Source organism: Etheostoma cragini, chromosome 6, assembly GCF_013103735.1.
Source record: "Etheostoma cragini isolate CJK2018 chromosome 6, CSU_Ecrag_1.0, whole genome shotgun sequence".
In the NCBI taxonomy this organism is placed as follows: domain Eukaryota; kingdom Metazoa; phylum Chordata; class Actinopteri; order Perciformes; family Percidae; genus Etheostoma; species Etheostoma cragini.
Genome location: NC_048412.1, coordinates 5,516,874 through 5,531,112, shown reverse-complemented (window position 1 = coordinate 5,531,112; position 14,239 = coordinate 5,516,874). Strand labels below are relative to the sequence as shown.

Below are 14,239 nucleotides of genomic sequence, written 5' to 3'. Positions count from 1 at the left end.
CCCCCCCCCCCCCCTCTGCCATTGGTTCCTCCCAGCCGCCCCGCCTCCAGAAAGAAGCTTGAGGTCTGCCGGGCGTTTTGTTCAGAGGAGACAGAACGCGAGAGAGACCGGTACCGCTGCTGAGCAGGGGACAAGCTGCTGTCTGTCGATGTTCCCCAGAACATATTTAGAAAGAGAAGAGAAGCCAAGGTACATCACAGGGGCGGGCACTCAATAAGAAACACTAAAAGCGAGGTTTGCGAAAGAAAGGAAAAGGAACACTTTATACCGGCAAACAGTGCCTGCTGTACACACGTACACACACACACCCCTTCATGTTGTGGGATTAATAAGAGTAAAGAGAGACACCTCTGCGTAAAGTTGATGAACTGATCCGCCCGTTTCACTGTAAACATTATTACTGTGTTTTTTGGAGGATCGCTCAGGATCAGCGTGGATTTTAGAAGCCATCACACTGCCTTTGTCTGCGGATGAGCGACGCTGGTCGGATGGGAAGGTTTCCAGAGGAGCGCCGCTGGGAGACACTGGAACGGTCCCTGTGAACGTGCCACATGCGTGTGGAAGATATGGATAGGCTTTTGCTGTAGCCAAGATTTGCCGCGGTTTTTATTCATTCAAGTTTTTTGACTGTTGGGTTTTGTTTTGTTAACATATTCAGATTTTTTTTTTACTCTTAAACGACCGTCGAGATTTTAAGGCTCATCGTGCGGAATTACAACCATGAACTTTGTTGTCAGTTTGGTACACATCCTTTTGGCAGCGCTTCTTCACCTATCCACTATAAAGGTAAGTGTTTGACTTCATTTCGTTTAAGTAAAATAAATAATTTGACAGTGACATTTGTTAATAATCCACACGTGTCTATAACGCATACCAGTTCTCTATCAATCCTTTTAGATTCCTACTGTACGTGGCGCAAAGAAAGCACTAATCACATCCCTTGTGAAAAACGTTACAGGGAAATTGTAATTATTGAAAGCGTATTGTAGCCTACATGGAAATGTATTATTACATTAAAATTTTACTACCTGCGTTTTCTTTTCTGTTGGTAGGCTACTCTACCTAAAAGCCTTTATTCTTTCTTTGTCCATTTTGTTAAAACATCCATACATGTCCTTTTTTTGCTAAACCACACTGTAATTTAAAACCGGTGAGGTTAAGATTTGCTTTACAGGCTGCGACGCTCTTGGTGAAATACGTAGCTACGTAGGAATCAAAATACACCAAATGAATATATTAATTTTGATTCTGTAAAACAATCATTACATTTCGGCATATATTTTTCAACGTAGGCTATTTAGTTGAATAGAAATACAGCTTGAATTGGGTTTGCCTACGGTAGGCTACGACTGAACTGGGTGTAATAGTCATAAAAGTTGTGAATTATGCTTAAACGAATGTTGCTTTCTGGATTATATCTATGCCGAATGAAATAGTAAACGATAAGATTACGCAAACGTTTTTCAGTTAGTAATATGGTCAATGTTTCCGGAGAGTTTGCATTCAACTGTGAGATTTCTTCATAGAGTTCTGCCTAGTGCGCCTCCGTGAGAACTGACGTTAGTGCGGAGTGCAGTTCGGACTCTGTACAGTCAGTCAGCTATTTAGCTGCAGGGTTAATTCCCACTCGGTCTTTTTCTCTCACGGTGATCCGGAGTGTGTGGAAGCTGAGACCCGGTTTCTCCTGTCCTGCCGCCCTGCAGGATGTCCACTCCGTTCCCACACAGGCCGATCCCGCTTTGGCTTTCTCACGCAATATCTCCGCCTGTTACAGCAGCCACATAAGGTGAACGGAGCTCTGCCAGGGATGCCAATTCGTCACGTTATCTTTTTACAATCAAAACAAAGGCCGGTTCCTGTTACTCCTTCCAGAATAAAACTAAGCCATACTCAAGCAATTTCATGATGGAGTGAATTGTGAGTGATTTGTGCTTTTCCTTTGCATAGAAAGGAACTCAATCAATTGTTGTAATATTGCTAGGACTCTTTGCTTTCAACTTCAAATATAGAATGCGTTTTTCAATTTAAATGGATTATCTTTTGGGCAGCACACCTTAGATTAAACCGTTTGAGCAACAGGCTGCAGGGCTATTATTTTGAAGGTGCATCAGCCTTTTTCCTCAGCTGCGTGTTTGTAGCTTGAATGACGGACCTGATGCATCTGAATAAACTTGGTAACAAGCAGAGATATAATGGAAAGTCTATAACAAGTTTTTTTGTGACAATGGTATTTTGATATCAGTCTTCATGATGAGGAAGCTATTGTCAATCAGCTGTGGATTTGGCTTCCCCATAAATCATACTGTCACGCAATAAGCTGAAAATAAAAACCTTTGTACGGTTTTTATTTTCAGCTTATTGCGTCACAGTATGATATGTATCCTTTGCATGCAGCACTGCCTCTACACAAAATGTCATCACCATAAAAAAATCTAAATGTATCTCGGTAACTTTTACTGTACGATACATTTAGATTTTTTTATGGTGATGACATTTTGTGTAGAGGCAGTGCTGCATGCAAAGGATACATATTTAACACCTGGTCTTATGTGCATCTCTTACAGACTGCCAGCATTAACAAGGGAGTGGAGAAGAGTAAAAATGAGGGTAAGTTTTCTCTTTCTTTCTCCATTAGAGCTGTCTAATTTAAAGACTTCTTCCTTTCTTTAGTGTGCAGGCCAGATAACTACAGGGCCACCTAGTGGACATGTGATAAACATTTGTATCTATTCTGTGTCAGACTTACTTTGTGTCTTTAAATGTTTTACATATGTAAGGTGGGGGGTATTTATTCATCAGTGTAAGCTGAGGATTGTTTTCTGTACTGAGCAGATGGGAATCAAAGTTCTCAACGGTGAAAGGTCTGAATCAGGACTTTGGAGTCGCCATAAAAGTGGTGCAGATTTCAAAACAAGTTAATGTAAGATTAAAGGTGTAAATTAGTCAATGCCTCCACTATATTTTTTTTTTTTTTGGGGGGGGGGTGTTTTTCCACCAATCTATGGTGAAAGAAGACAGTCAATACATGAGCAGACAGTCAGCCTTGGTTCAATGCCACACACTGTTTGTTTGACAGTGACAATGCAGTGCTGAGGCCAAGGTTGGACTTGTTGGTTGGTTATGGCGATTACACAGATTAATCACTGCAAACAGCATCACTGGACAGGTTGGGTGGTTGTAGAGGAAAAAAAGTCTGCCATCTGCATGCTGCTCACCTTCACACACCTACACTGCACCTAAAAAAGCAGTCGTATAAACTGTTTCAAGACTGTGACCTGATGACCTTTTGGAGAGCTTATTTTTTAAGCTCCACTTAATTTTTATTATTAATATGACTTGTTAAGTCCACCTCGGCCAGGATGGAGATGAATACATTTTTCATAAACAGTAGATCCCACAAAGAGATTGTGTCTTGCAATGCTTTCCGACTTCTCCACCCTGTATGTGGCGCTTAGCCCCAAGCCCATTAATGTCTGCTAAACACACAACAGGGCACATATCAGGGTGTTCAACGCATCCCTGTTTCAGTTTAAATGAACATGTCACAATGGGGCTGAATGTGCCCCCTGACACGCAGATACAAGTTAAATAAATACTAATTCATTAATCGAACAAGGTAAATTACAATGTTTTCACTCTGTTGTTAGAATAACACATGTTCAGTACTGTATGCACTAATGGAGAGATGTTCGAGTGAGGGGGTTGCAATTCAGCCAAGGTGCTCTTGGCAGTACCCAGGAGGTCTATATGAGGGACTTGAACCAGCAACCATCCTGTTCAATGCCCTACAGACTGAGCTGCTGCCACCTCAGAAGTTGATAAGTGGACTCTAAGTTAAGACTTTTGTATTTGTCAAAACACAGTGTCCAGTGATGGTCATTAAGTAACACGTCACCCAGTGAAACAGTTTGGCTCGCTGATGTGTATTAAACATTGTTTATGACAACAATCAAGCTCTATGACGCAGATGAATAAGAGGGTTCAGACTGATGCACAAAGAAAACTTGTTATGATACAGTCGTTAGTTAAGGTCTTGTCATTAGATTTGTTGACAAGGATTATGTTAGACAGAGCAAATGTATGCAACCTTGCTTCGAAAGATAGAACCAGTTGAGTGTAGGGCTGCACAATATTTAGTTTAATCGTCAACTGTATCTGAACTCTCTTTTATATAGACCTTAGTGTCCCCTAACACTGTATCTGAAGTCTCTTTTATAAAGACCTTAGTGGGCCCCAAATACTGTATCTGACGTCTCTTTAATATAGACCTTAGTGGTCCCCTAATACCATATCTGAGGTCCCTCTTATATAGACCTGAAGTCTTTTTCCCAAAATTCAGCCTTGGTGCAGAATTACAGCCACTGGAGCCAGTCCCACAATGAGCTTCCCTTAGCATGTGCCATTTCTGAGTCTGTAGCGTTTGTGGAGGAGGGGGGGTGGCCTTGACCAACTGCCCCTTTACTTGTTTGAGAACCATGATGTCTCTCTCTCATGGGTGGGCCAAATTCTCTGGGTGGGCAAAGCAGAGAAGGGGCACGTAACCTTGCCCCTTATGACCTCCTAAGGAGCAAGATTCCAGGTTGGCCCACCTGAGCTTCATTTTCTCAAAGGTACAGCAGGATACCCAGGGCTCGGTTTAGACCTATCACCATTTCTAGCCACTGCGGGACCATAGGCAGGCTGGGGTATCTCATAATGTTTAAAAAAAAAACTCATAAAGTGAAATTGTCATGCCACTGGACCTTTACAGCTACAACTTTTTTTGCTGCTTGATAGAAAAGTAAACTTCAATACAATGCTGTCATGAGAGACAAATGTTGTCCTCCGCTAAAATTTGACCCGTTATTAAAAGTTTCTATATATCAAATATGGGTTTATTTGAACAAAGTTGCCAAAAAATAACACAAAACTAGGCTGTGATTATCCAGCAACACACATTCCTTCAGATCTGTCAAAATAATTCATAATATCTGAGGGGTGCTAACTTCGAAAATAGGTATAATTTCATATAAATGAGGTTTAATGATCATGAATTCCAAAAATAAGTGTAAAACTAGTGGTAATAGGTTATAATGAAGTTGGCTACGAAGATGTAACACAGAACTGTTTTTTTACTTTATGCTTTGTAAACTGGTAAAACAGACCATAACAAGTGCATGGTGAACGGGAAGACACAACGGTTAAATACCTAATTTCCCTCTCCAAAATCCCTTCAGAAGAGTAGTCACAGCGCTTCCTCATGTTTGTAAAGTTTAACAAAGGTTGAAATGGTTCACATAAGAAAAGTTCCTTTTTCATTTTATTTTCTATGTAGATGCCCTCCCCTACAAAATCACCCCAGTAGTCGAAAATGATTTATCATTTCCAAATAGATCTATTTACAAAGAGTCTCTTTTTCATATGGTAATATATATTGTATGAAGAAAAATGTTGAAATCTCATCCCTAGTTGAGTGTGTTGGCATTATGCCGTGGTCTGCTGACAGACTCATGATGCAAATCCATCCAGCAGGTGCTAGTGTTTTAGCTGCTCATGTCTGCTGGCCTGGTCACTGTAGCCAAAACCGCAGAGTCATTCATCATAGATCTGGAGTAATGCATGGCGCTGCAAAGATCAATTTGCATAGTGTTTGAGGAAAAAAAAAGTCTACTTTGTCAGATTTTAGCTTCTTAAATATGATTAACAAAAGAAGAAGGTCATTTTGTGTTTGTTTTTTTATGTTGCATTTTAGGCCTTTATTTAATAGGACAGCTTAGAAATTAAATGGAAGAGGGGGGGGGGGGGATGACATGCAGCAAACTTCATTTAGGTCAGAATTGAACCTGAAGCTTCTGCAGCCAGGACTGAGGCTCTGTACATGGGGCACACGTTCTACAAGCTGACATACCTAGGCGCCCCAGTCAATATACTTCTAATATTTCTATTCATTTTTCTGTATCTGATGACTCATCAGAGAGCTTCAGCTGTAAAATAAGAGTATTTTACTCTACACTCTGTAAAGGCAACTTGCCTTCTCATGCCTCAGCTAAAGTTATGTAACCTTGGTATGGTTGAACTACTGCGTAAAAGACTTCTCAAATGAAATTCTCAGGGATCCATCTGTGTATTATTTGTAGCATTCAAAAATAAAATGTAATCATAAAGCTAACAGCGTCAGTCTGCAGCATTAATCCAGAAGCAGAGCTTGCACATGGGTGGGCTTCCTGGGGTCACATGTCAGAGGTGAACTCTGGCGCCACAGTGCCTGAGGTCATGGCTGCTCTGGCAAACCAGGGGTCGGGAGTTAGCTAGGGGTCGCTGGGAACCTAGCCCTATGGACTGTGGGACGGATTATTCTGGGCTGCATATGGAATGGAAATACAGAGAGGGCTGGCAGGTCACTCAGTTAGTAGTATTAAGTCTTGAGATTAATATCAAAACTATTGGCTCTTGATCTCTAAATAATACTTATTTGTTTTGTAGTTTTGCAGAGGTGTATCAAATCTTAGACTACAGTATATTTGATAAAGTGTCCAACTCCATCCAGTTGCATCTTTTTGTGTAACTGAAATAATCCAAAATGTCTGTTGTTAATGTTATTAGTTTACAAAGTAAAAATGTTTTGTCACATGGTCATGACGTCTTTGTGATCTTGGAATTGAACCTTTTCTACTTTTGCCTTACATTACTGGGAGTTGTTTATAAGAGCATTGTCTAACACGTCATGTCAGTTTCTACCCAAATGGTTGGCAGGCAGTTTTCATCTCTACAAGTTTGACATATTGTCAGTACAAGATTGTCCATGGCAGAAAATTGTTGTAAGTGCTGCTCAGGCCACAGATCTGTGGCACTGTTGAGCTTGTCTTTTTATTGGACATTACTGTACTGTATGTGTACTGACATAAGATAAACAAGTGCTCTATTCTTCACCCCAAAAAAAGTTTTTCTATTCACTTTTAAAAACCGGCTATAAGGAAGATGACAATATAGGGTGATGATGACGAAAAAAAATCAATCAATCCTCTTGTCTTTTTTCAGTTATCCTTTTCACAGAAGTCATCACAAAGAGTATGTGTCAGCCCAGGGAGATGCTGGTGGACATCTTCCATGAGTATCCCGAAGACACAGAACATACCTACATCCCTTCCTGCGTGGTCCTCAACCGCTGTGGAGGATGCTGCAATGACGAAGCCATGGAGTGTGTACCCACGGAAACCCGCAACGTCACATTGCAGGTGACTAACAATTATTTCGAATTGTCGATTATTTTCTTGATTAATTGATTAGTTGTTTTTCCTATAAAATGCCAGAAAATTGCGAAAAATGTCAACCAAAGCCCAAGATATTCAGTCTACTGTCACAGAGGAGTATCACAACTATAAAAAAATATTCACATTTAAAAAGCTGGGTTTTTCTTTTCATAAGAAATGACTCATATTGATTATCAAAATAGTTGGCCATTGATTTAGTAGTTGATAAATGTTGCAGCTCTAGTCTTCATCAGCAGATGGACTTTGCTTAGTTGTAATGGAGATAGCTCCGATGTCATCACATGATCTAAGTATGTAGTTGTATGTATCACCTGACTAAACTTCCATAACTGGTTCACATTGTGACAACTGAACTATCTCTATGAAAACTGAGCAAACTCCACCCACCGATAAAGACTAACATAGAGTGTTTTAGAAAAAAAGGTAGTAAGAAGAGCTTTTGTTAAGATGAATTAGTTAAATCCTTAAATCTGAAATTTCTGAGTGCAGTCATAGGGTAAGGGTTAGAAGCTTTTTGTCTTGAGACATGTGTTATGAAAAAGCGTTGTTAGGCAAAAAGTTAGAGGCACAGAATGTTTCCATCCATTAGCATCTCATGTATGCCGTGTGTTTACAACCATTAGTGTGTGGTCACAGCCTCTACTGTCCTCCAACTATGCCGGCTGTTTGACTTTGAAAGTCACGTTGTTGTTGTTTTAATCTAAACTTTGCCTTGTTATGTTCTCTGTTTCTCTTCAAGGTAATGCGGTTTAGACAAATGGTAACGCAACATACGATTTACTTAAGTTTCACAGAGCATCAAAAGTGTGATTGCAGGTAAGAGACTGCAGACCTCACACACAGCGACAGTGATGTGATAAAAACTAAAAACAAAACTAAATCATCTTCCTCTTTTTTAATTTCAGACTAAAGCCAGATGTTCAAGTAAAGAAAGAATAGTAAGTACGTGTTTTGTTTTTTTCTGTTTTGTCATCTGTTCGAAAGGTTTCGGTTTGCTCTTGTGATCTCTGTATTCATGTCGAGATGACTTCACTTTTCTTTGTTTAGCCTTGTTTGAGCTGTATGTCTATGCATCTTTCTTTATGTCTATGTACCTTACCCTCTATCTGACTTTGTTGCGCTATATGTTAATGAAGAGTGGTAAGATGTAATATTAGGGCTCCTTCCAATAGTGACAGAATTATTCTCAATATGGGGTGTGTAATTAATTAGTATTTAGACCTTAATTTGCTTTGTCTAAACACAACATTGGATTCAACTTTGCCAAACTTTTAAATTTATACGAGGAACTATTTTATCAACAAACAAAAAAAACATTACAAACAGCAGTGGTTAGCATTGTTGCCTCACAGCAAGAGGCATAGCCTCAACTCCCAGTCTAAAGACATGCAGGTTAGGTTCATTGTTGACTGTAAATTGCCAATAGGTGTGAATGTGAGCCTGGTTGTCTAGCTCTGTGTCAGCCCAGTGATTGACTAATGACCTGCCGGGGGCGTACCTTGGTTCTCCCCAATGTAAGCTGGAATCTGCTCCAGCCCCTGCAACCCTGTAGATGATAAGCGGTTACAGATCATTTCTGCCTTGATGGATGAATTGCAAATTTGACCAGGCATTCAATTCCAGATTTTTAGCTATGGAACCAGAAAAAAAATATAAAGTTTCAATACCCACTACTAGGGATGGAACGGTACATAGAAGTCACTGTTTGGTTCATACCTCGGTTCAGACATCATGGTTCGGTACAACTTCGGTACAATGGAGGGAAAAGCAGAACAAAACTGCAGAAGGCAAATTTTTAATATTGTTTATGTCTCAGGCTTTACAACCTAGTGTCATACAGTCTCTCCGATGAGAAATTCTCCAGACTCCATCTGGAATTTACAATACAGCATCTCGAACTAAATCACCTGATTAATGCAACGTTCTCACATAACGTCTCCCAGCCATTTTTCCCTGCAGAAAGCTGCTCCCTGCCTGGCTAAAGTTAGCCTGAAGAAACAAGACATCTGTCCTACCTATTGTTATGGTTCAGAGCCGTGATGCTGGAAACGTAGCACTAATCTACAACATCAGTGTTACATACGGTGTGCCAATCAGAATTTCAAAGCTAAGGCGGAGCTACAGATTAAGTGTCACTGAAGAACCTGCGTATTTAACAGTAGTTCCGCATTACATTAGTTTCGCATTACAGTAGTTAATTTGTTTTTTTTAATTTTATACTGTGTAAATCCATGCACTGAACCGTGACGCCTGTACCATTTTGGTTCAATACAAATCTATGGGCTGTTCCACTCCTACCCACTACTGGTTTGCTTTTTATTAATATGCACATACTTATAAATTTAAGTTTATGCGCCTTTCAATTTAGTTTAACAGAAAATGACCATGCTCAGTGATTTCATAATTTAGCATATAAGTGTACCATCATGTTTCCTGTAGAAGCTAAAGCTTAGAGAGCAGGGCCTTCAGTGCCTGCCTTCTACCTATCTTTGAAGGACTCTCACACTTTGAGTGTGCTCTTTTATGGCAGCAGATTTAGTACTTTATGGTGCGGCTATAATAGTGTGAGTGATTGAGGCGTAGCCAGCCGGCTTCAGACCACCCGCTGCTGTCTGCACTCTGACTCCAGTTGCACAAACCTGACCCTCGGCTCTCGGCTACTTCTCCAGTCTAATCATAGCAACAGGTGTCATGCAGTTAACCTATTTTTAGGGGTGTTAATAAAGGAGGAGCTTGGAGACGAACTGAAGTGTTGTCGTTGATTGAGAGAACTCACTCCCTGTCACAGTTGTCATAGGGCTGTGTGTGCTGAGGCATGCGTGTGGTTTGTGTGTCTTAAGGCTTTTCAGTGGTAGGTCAGGTTGTTTAATTGGATAAGAGGAGTGCATGTGTGCCAAACTGTGCTTTGGCGGCTTGAAACCTGATGGATGGGTGGAGGAGAGATGGGATCATGTTAGCTAAGTCAGACCCGTTTGTCATGGGACTAAGCTTAGCTTCATCCAGCCTTGTAGAAGGTCTGCCTGTCACTGTGCACGTAAGCAGCTAGTTTCCCTGTGGCAGGGTGGAGTGAAGTTGCTATAAAGAGGATGTCCTCATACATACAGTCGGTTACAGGAACATAAACCCTGATACACCTAGCCCAGTCCTAGCCGATGGATCAATGTCCACCCCTGCTAATGTAGAGACCACCTTGGAGCAGCTGTTCTGTTGGTTGATTGCCTTCTGTTTGGCTTTTGAATGAACCCTCCATGACAGCACCTGCATCTGCTTAGGTGTCTCTTCTTTTTCTCCTGCCTCCTTCTCCGTTTGTTCAGAGCCTGAAGTTATCAATCTACCACTGTGGATGGTGGATATTCTTACTAACTTAAGAACACACATTTAAGTGCTGTCAAGTTATTAACAAAATCCGTATAATTATTAATGACCTTTTGTGCACAGGTTCCATTTTTGTCCATTTGTGTCCTTTTTAATTTATTTGCAACAAAATTCCACTCCATTTCTTTGGCAGCGACATAAATTTGCCATGGCAATTGTCACTTTATCTCTATGGGAAATGGTTATCTTTAAGGCTGTCTGCTGGCCTGTAGTGTGCTGCACTGATAAGCGCTTGCTACTTCTACTTGCTGTAAGGAACCTTTATCTGTTGCCATGTTTCCATTTTGTTTCAGATGATAGCAGCTACAGTACAGATTTAAAGCACAGAAGTACAGATGTGTGTGGATGTGTGTGTGTGTGTGTGTGTGTGGAATAAGATCATTGTATCCTTGAGAGGTTCACAGATAAGTTCTGCTTTGGGTTCCTTTGCTCCTGTTTTCATACAGGAGGTCTAGAAGGTGATACATTATTGATCCTTATGCTTGGATGTGTGTTGTGCAAAGAGAAATCAGTTCTTTAAGACAAAGCATAGTTCCGTTTTGACCCTTAGTAACTACCTTCATATATCTAGTTCTGTCCTTGTTGTGTCTCTGGTGTGACCTTCCATCTCTTTAGCGGAGCACTGTAACAGATACTGCAACAAGTATAGTGTCTACCTTAATTTTAAACTATTAGACATTCATTTTTCATCTCCCTAAACAAAAACTTCAATACAAATTTCAATATTTTATCCATAGGATTGATTTGCAAGCATGACAATGTAAACTGAAATTGGACCCAAGTCATTATTTCCTTTGAACATAAAATCCCTTAAATTGTAACACTAGATTTTTACTTTCTTATTATGATGTCATTTATGTTCTTGTTGAAGAAGAACATTTGGTTTCATTGTTCTTCAAATATAAAGTAATGGGCATGGTGGCATTATACTATATATACATTTGCATATGCATTATAGTGCAGAGCTTCTCTAACTGGGTGGATTTACTTTGTGATTTACTTAAAATATATGCTATAATTATGCAGCTGTCAAAAGGTATGAGAATGCCAGAGTAGATTAATACCTGAAACATTAAATCTGAGCCACAAATCCGGTTTTGTGTGTAAACAAATGCCTTTCCAAAGCAATCTTAGTGAGGGGTGGTTTGGGGTGTGAGGAGGAAGGGGAAGGATAGGGATGTTGCATGTGTGTCTGTCTGCCCTTTCTGCAGAATTTGCTCTATAGCTTAGATCTCTCTCTCTCTCTCTCTCTCTCTCTCCCTTTTTGCTTCCCTTGCAGCCACTGTGCGCCTTGCTCAGAGAGAAGAAAGCGCTTGTTTGTGCAGGACCCTCTCACCTGTAAATGTTCCTGCAAATTCACACAATTAGACTGCAAGTCCAGGCAACTTGAGTTAAACGAAAGAACTTGCAGGTTTGTTTACCATACATACACGATAAACAACGTGCCTTGAATTCCTTTTTTCCCCCACCCTTTTCTACCCACCTCCACACCCACCGCTGTGCTTCAAGCAAATATTGATTTCCTGAGAAAAGCATGCTTCTCCTTGCTTTTCCATGTTGTGTTGGTGTTTGTTCATGGGAATATGGCAGCTTCTCTGTGCTTGCATTGTGTCTTGTAACAGCACAACAGTCACATCTGTTTGACTGGTGATGATGTTTACCACAGAAATGTTTTAATCCAGCCTGCTTTAGGGATGCTAGGGCTGGGGAATATGGAGAAAATCAGATATCACAAAATGTTTGTCCCAATACTTTAATGCTGCTATTGTGGCGATATTATAAGGTTCGCAATTGGTGCTTTTTCACAATAAGATTTAAGATGAATAATCTTCAGTAATGCAGCTATAATGAGTAAGAGGGTAAAGGTAAAAATAATAGAAGAGCTAGAACATTGTGGTAACACAGAAAATGACATAACTTTACTGTAATGCAGCCATTAAAACCAGAAAAAGACAACACTTTAGCCATTTAAGATATCACAATTTCCAAAATCTAAGACGACATCTACTTTCATATTACAATATCAATATAATATCAATATATTGCCCTGCTCTCAGGGATGCTAATTTAGATTTTTTTTTTATTGATAGATAACCCTCCTTAACTAATCATTAACCTAAAAATCAGGTAACTGAGTCCCAGTTCAACTACACTTCAGCGCTGTGGAGATAGGTCTAGCAATGCGAGGCTACAGTTCATCCGTCTAGGAGGCTTAGGCAAACAGCTGCAGAATTGAACCGGTCATGCAACGATTTTGCGTGTATTGTCACACATGCAGCCACTTTCCTGGAACGGCCCGCGTCTCCGTGCGACCGTCAAAGAGCCGCAGCTGTTTACAGAGCGTATGTCCAAATCTCTCTCCAACTGCGTTGTTGTCAGATGTGTGCCTGAATGGGATACTCTGTATGGAGGACGTTCCTCATCAGTGGTGTGAAAAAGTGTTTGCCCCCTTCCTCATGTCCTGTTCCTTTGCATGTTTGTCACATTTAAGTGTTTCGGAACATCAAACCAATTTAAACAATAGTCAAGGACAACACAAGTAAACACAAAATGCAATTTGTAAATGAAGGTGTTTATTATTAAAGGTGAAAAAAATCCTAACCATCATGGCCCTGTGTGAAAAAGTGATTGCCCCCCTTGTTAAAACATACTATAACTGTGGTTGTCCACACCTGAGTTCAATTTCTCTAGCCACACCCAGGCCTGATTATTGCCACACCTGTTCACAATCAAGGCATCACTTAAATAGGAGCTGCTTGACACAGTAAGGTCCACCAGAAGAGCCTTAAATGCTACACATCATGCCGAGACCCAAAGAAATTCAGGAACAATTGAGAAAGAAAGTAATTGAGATCTATCAGTCTGAAAAGGGTTATAAAGCCATTTCCAAATCTTTGGGAATCCAGCGAACCACAGTGAGAGCCATTATCCACAAATGGCGAAGACATGGAACAGTGGTGAACCTTCCCAGGAGCGGCCGGCCGCCCAAAATTACCCCAAGAGCGCAGCGACGACTCATCCAAGAGGTCACAAAAGACCCCACAACAACGTCCAAAGAACTGCAGGCCTCACTTGCCTCAGTTAAAGTCAGCGTTCATGCCTCCAACATCAACAAAAGACTGGGCAAAAATGGCCTGCATGGCAGAGTTCCAAGGAGAAAACCACTGCTGAGCAAAAAGAACATCAAAGCTCGTCTCAATTTCTCCACAACACATCTTGATGATCCCCAAGACTTTTGGGACAACATTCTGTGGACCGATGAGACAAAAGTGGAACTCTTTGGAAAGTGTGTGTCCAAGTATATCTGGCGTAGAAGGAACACTGCATTTCATAAAAAGAACATTATACCAACAGTAAAATATGGTGGTGGTAGTGTGATGGTCTGGGGCTGTTTTGCTGCTTCAGGACCTGGAAGACTTGCCGTGATAAAAGGAACTATGAATTCTGCTGTCTACCAAGAGATCCAGAAGGAGAATGTCCAACTATCTGTTCGTGTACTCAAGCTGAAACGAACTTGGGTTCAGCAGCAGGACAAGGATCCTAAACACACCAGCAAGTCCACCACTGAATGGCTGAAGAAAAACAAAATGAAGACTTTGGAGTGGCCTAGCCAA

The 14,239-nt window shown here is 40.7% G+C and overlaps 1 protein-coding gene and 1 long non-coding RNA gene across 5 annotated transcripts in view; one reads left to right on the top strand and one right to left on the bottom strand.

Moving 5' to 3' along the window:
• The window catches only part of LOC117946345, a 12,354-nt gene extending 3,536 nt beyond the window's left edge, over positions 1–8,818 (bottom strand). Inside the window, exon 1 of the long non-coding RNA XR_004657010.1 lies at positions 8,622–8,818. This is a non-coding gene — a long non-coding RNA (uncharacterized LOC117946345). The remainder of the gene's footprint in view (positions 1–8,621) is intronic.
• vegfaa (vascular endothelial growth factor Aa) overlaps positions 90–14,239 on the top strand; it is a 16,955-nt gene continuing 2,805 nt past the window's right edge. The window contains exons 1-6 of one of the 4 annotated variants that reach the window (XM_034874416.1): positions 90–786; positions 2,565–2,607; positions 7,018–7,214; positions 7,990–8,066; positions 8,156–8,188; positions 11,905–12,036. In XM_034874416.1, the coding sequence (XP_034730307.1) occupies positions 721–786; positions 2,565–2,607; positions 7,018–7,214; positions 7,990–8,066; positions 8,156–8,188; positions 11,905–12,036 (548 nt within the window). In that variant the 5' untranslated portion in view covers positions 90–720. Of the gene's footprint in view, positions 787–2,564; positions 2,608–7,017; positions 7,215–7,989; positions 8,067–8,155; positions 8,193–11,904; positions 12,037–14,239 lie in introns of those variants that run through there. The other 3 variants (XM_034874419.1, XM_034874417.1, XM_034874418.1) reach the window with 3 other exon arrangements.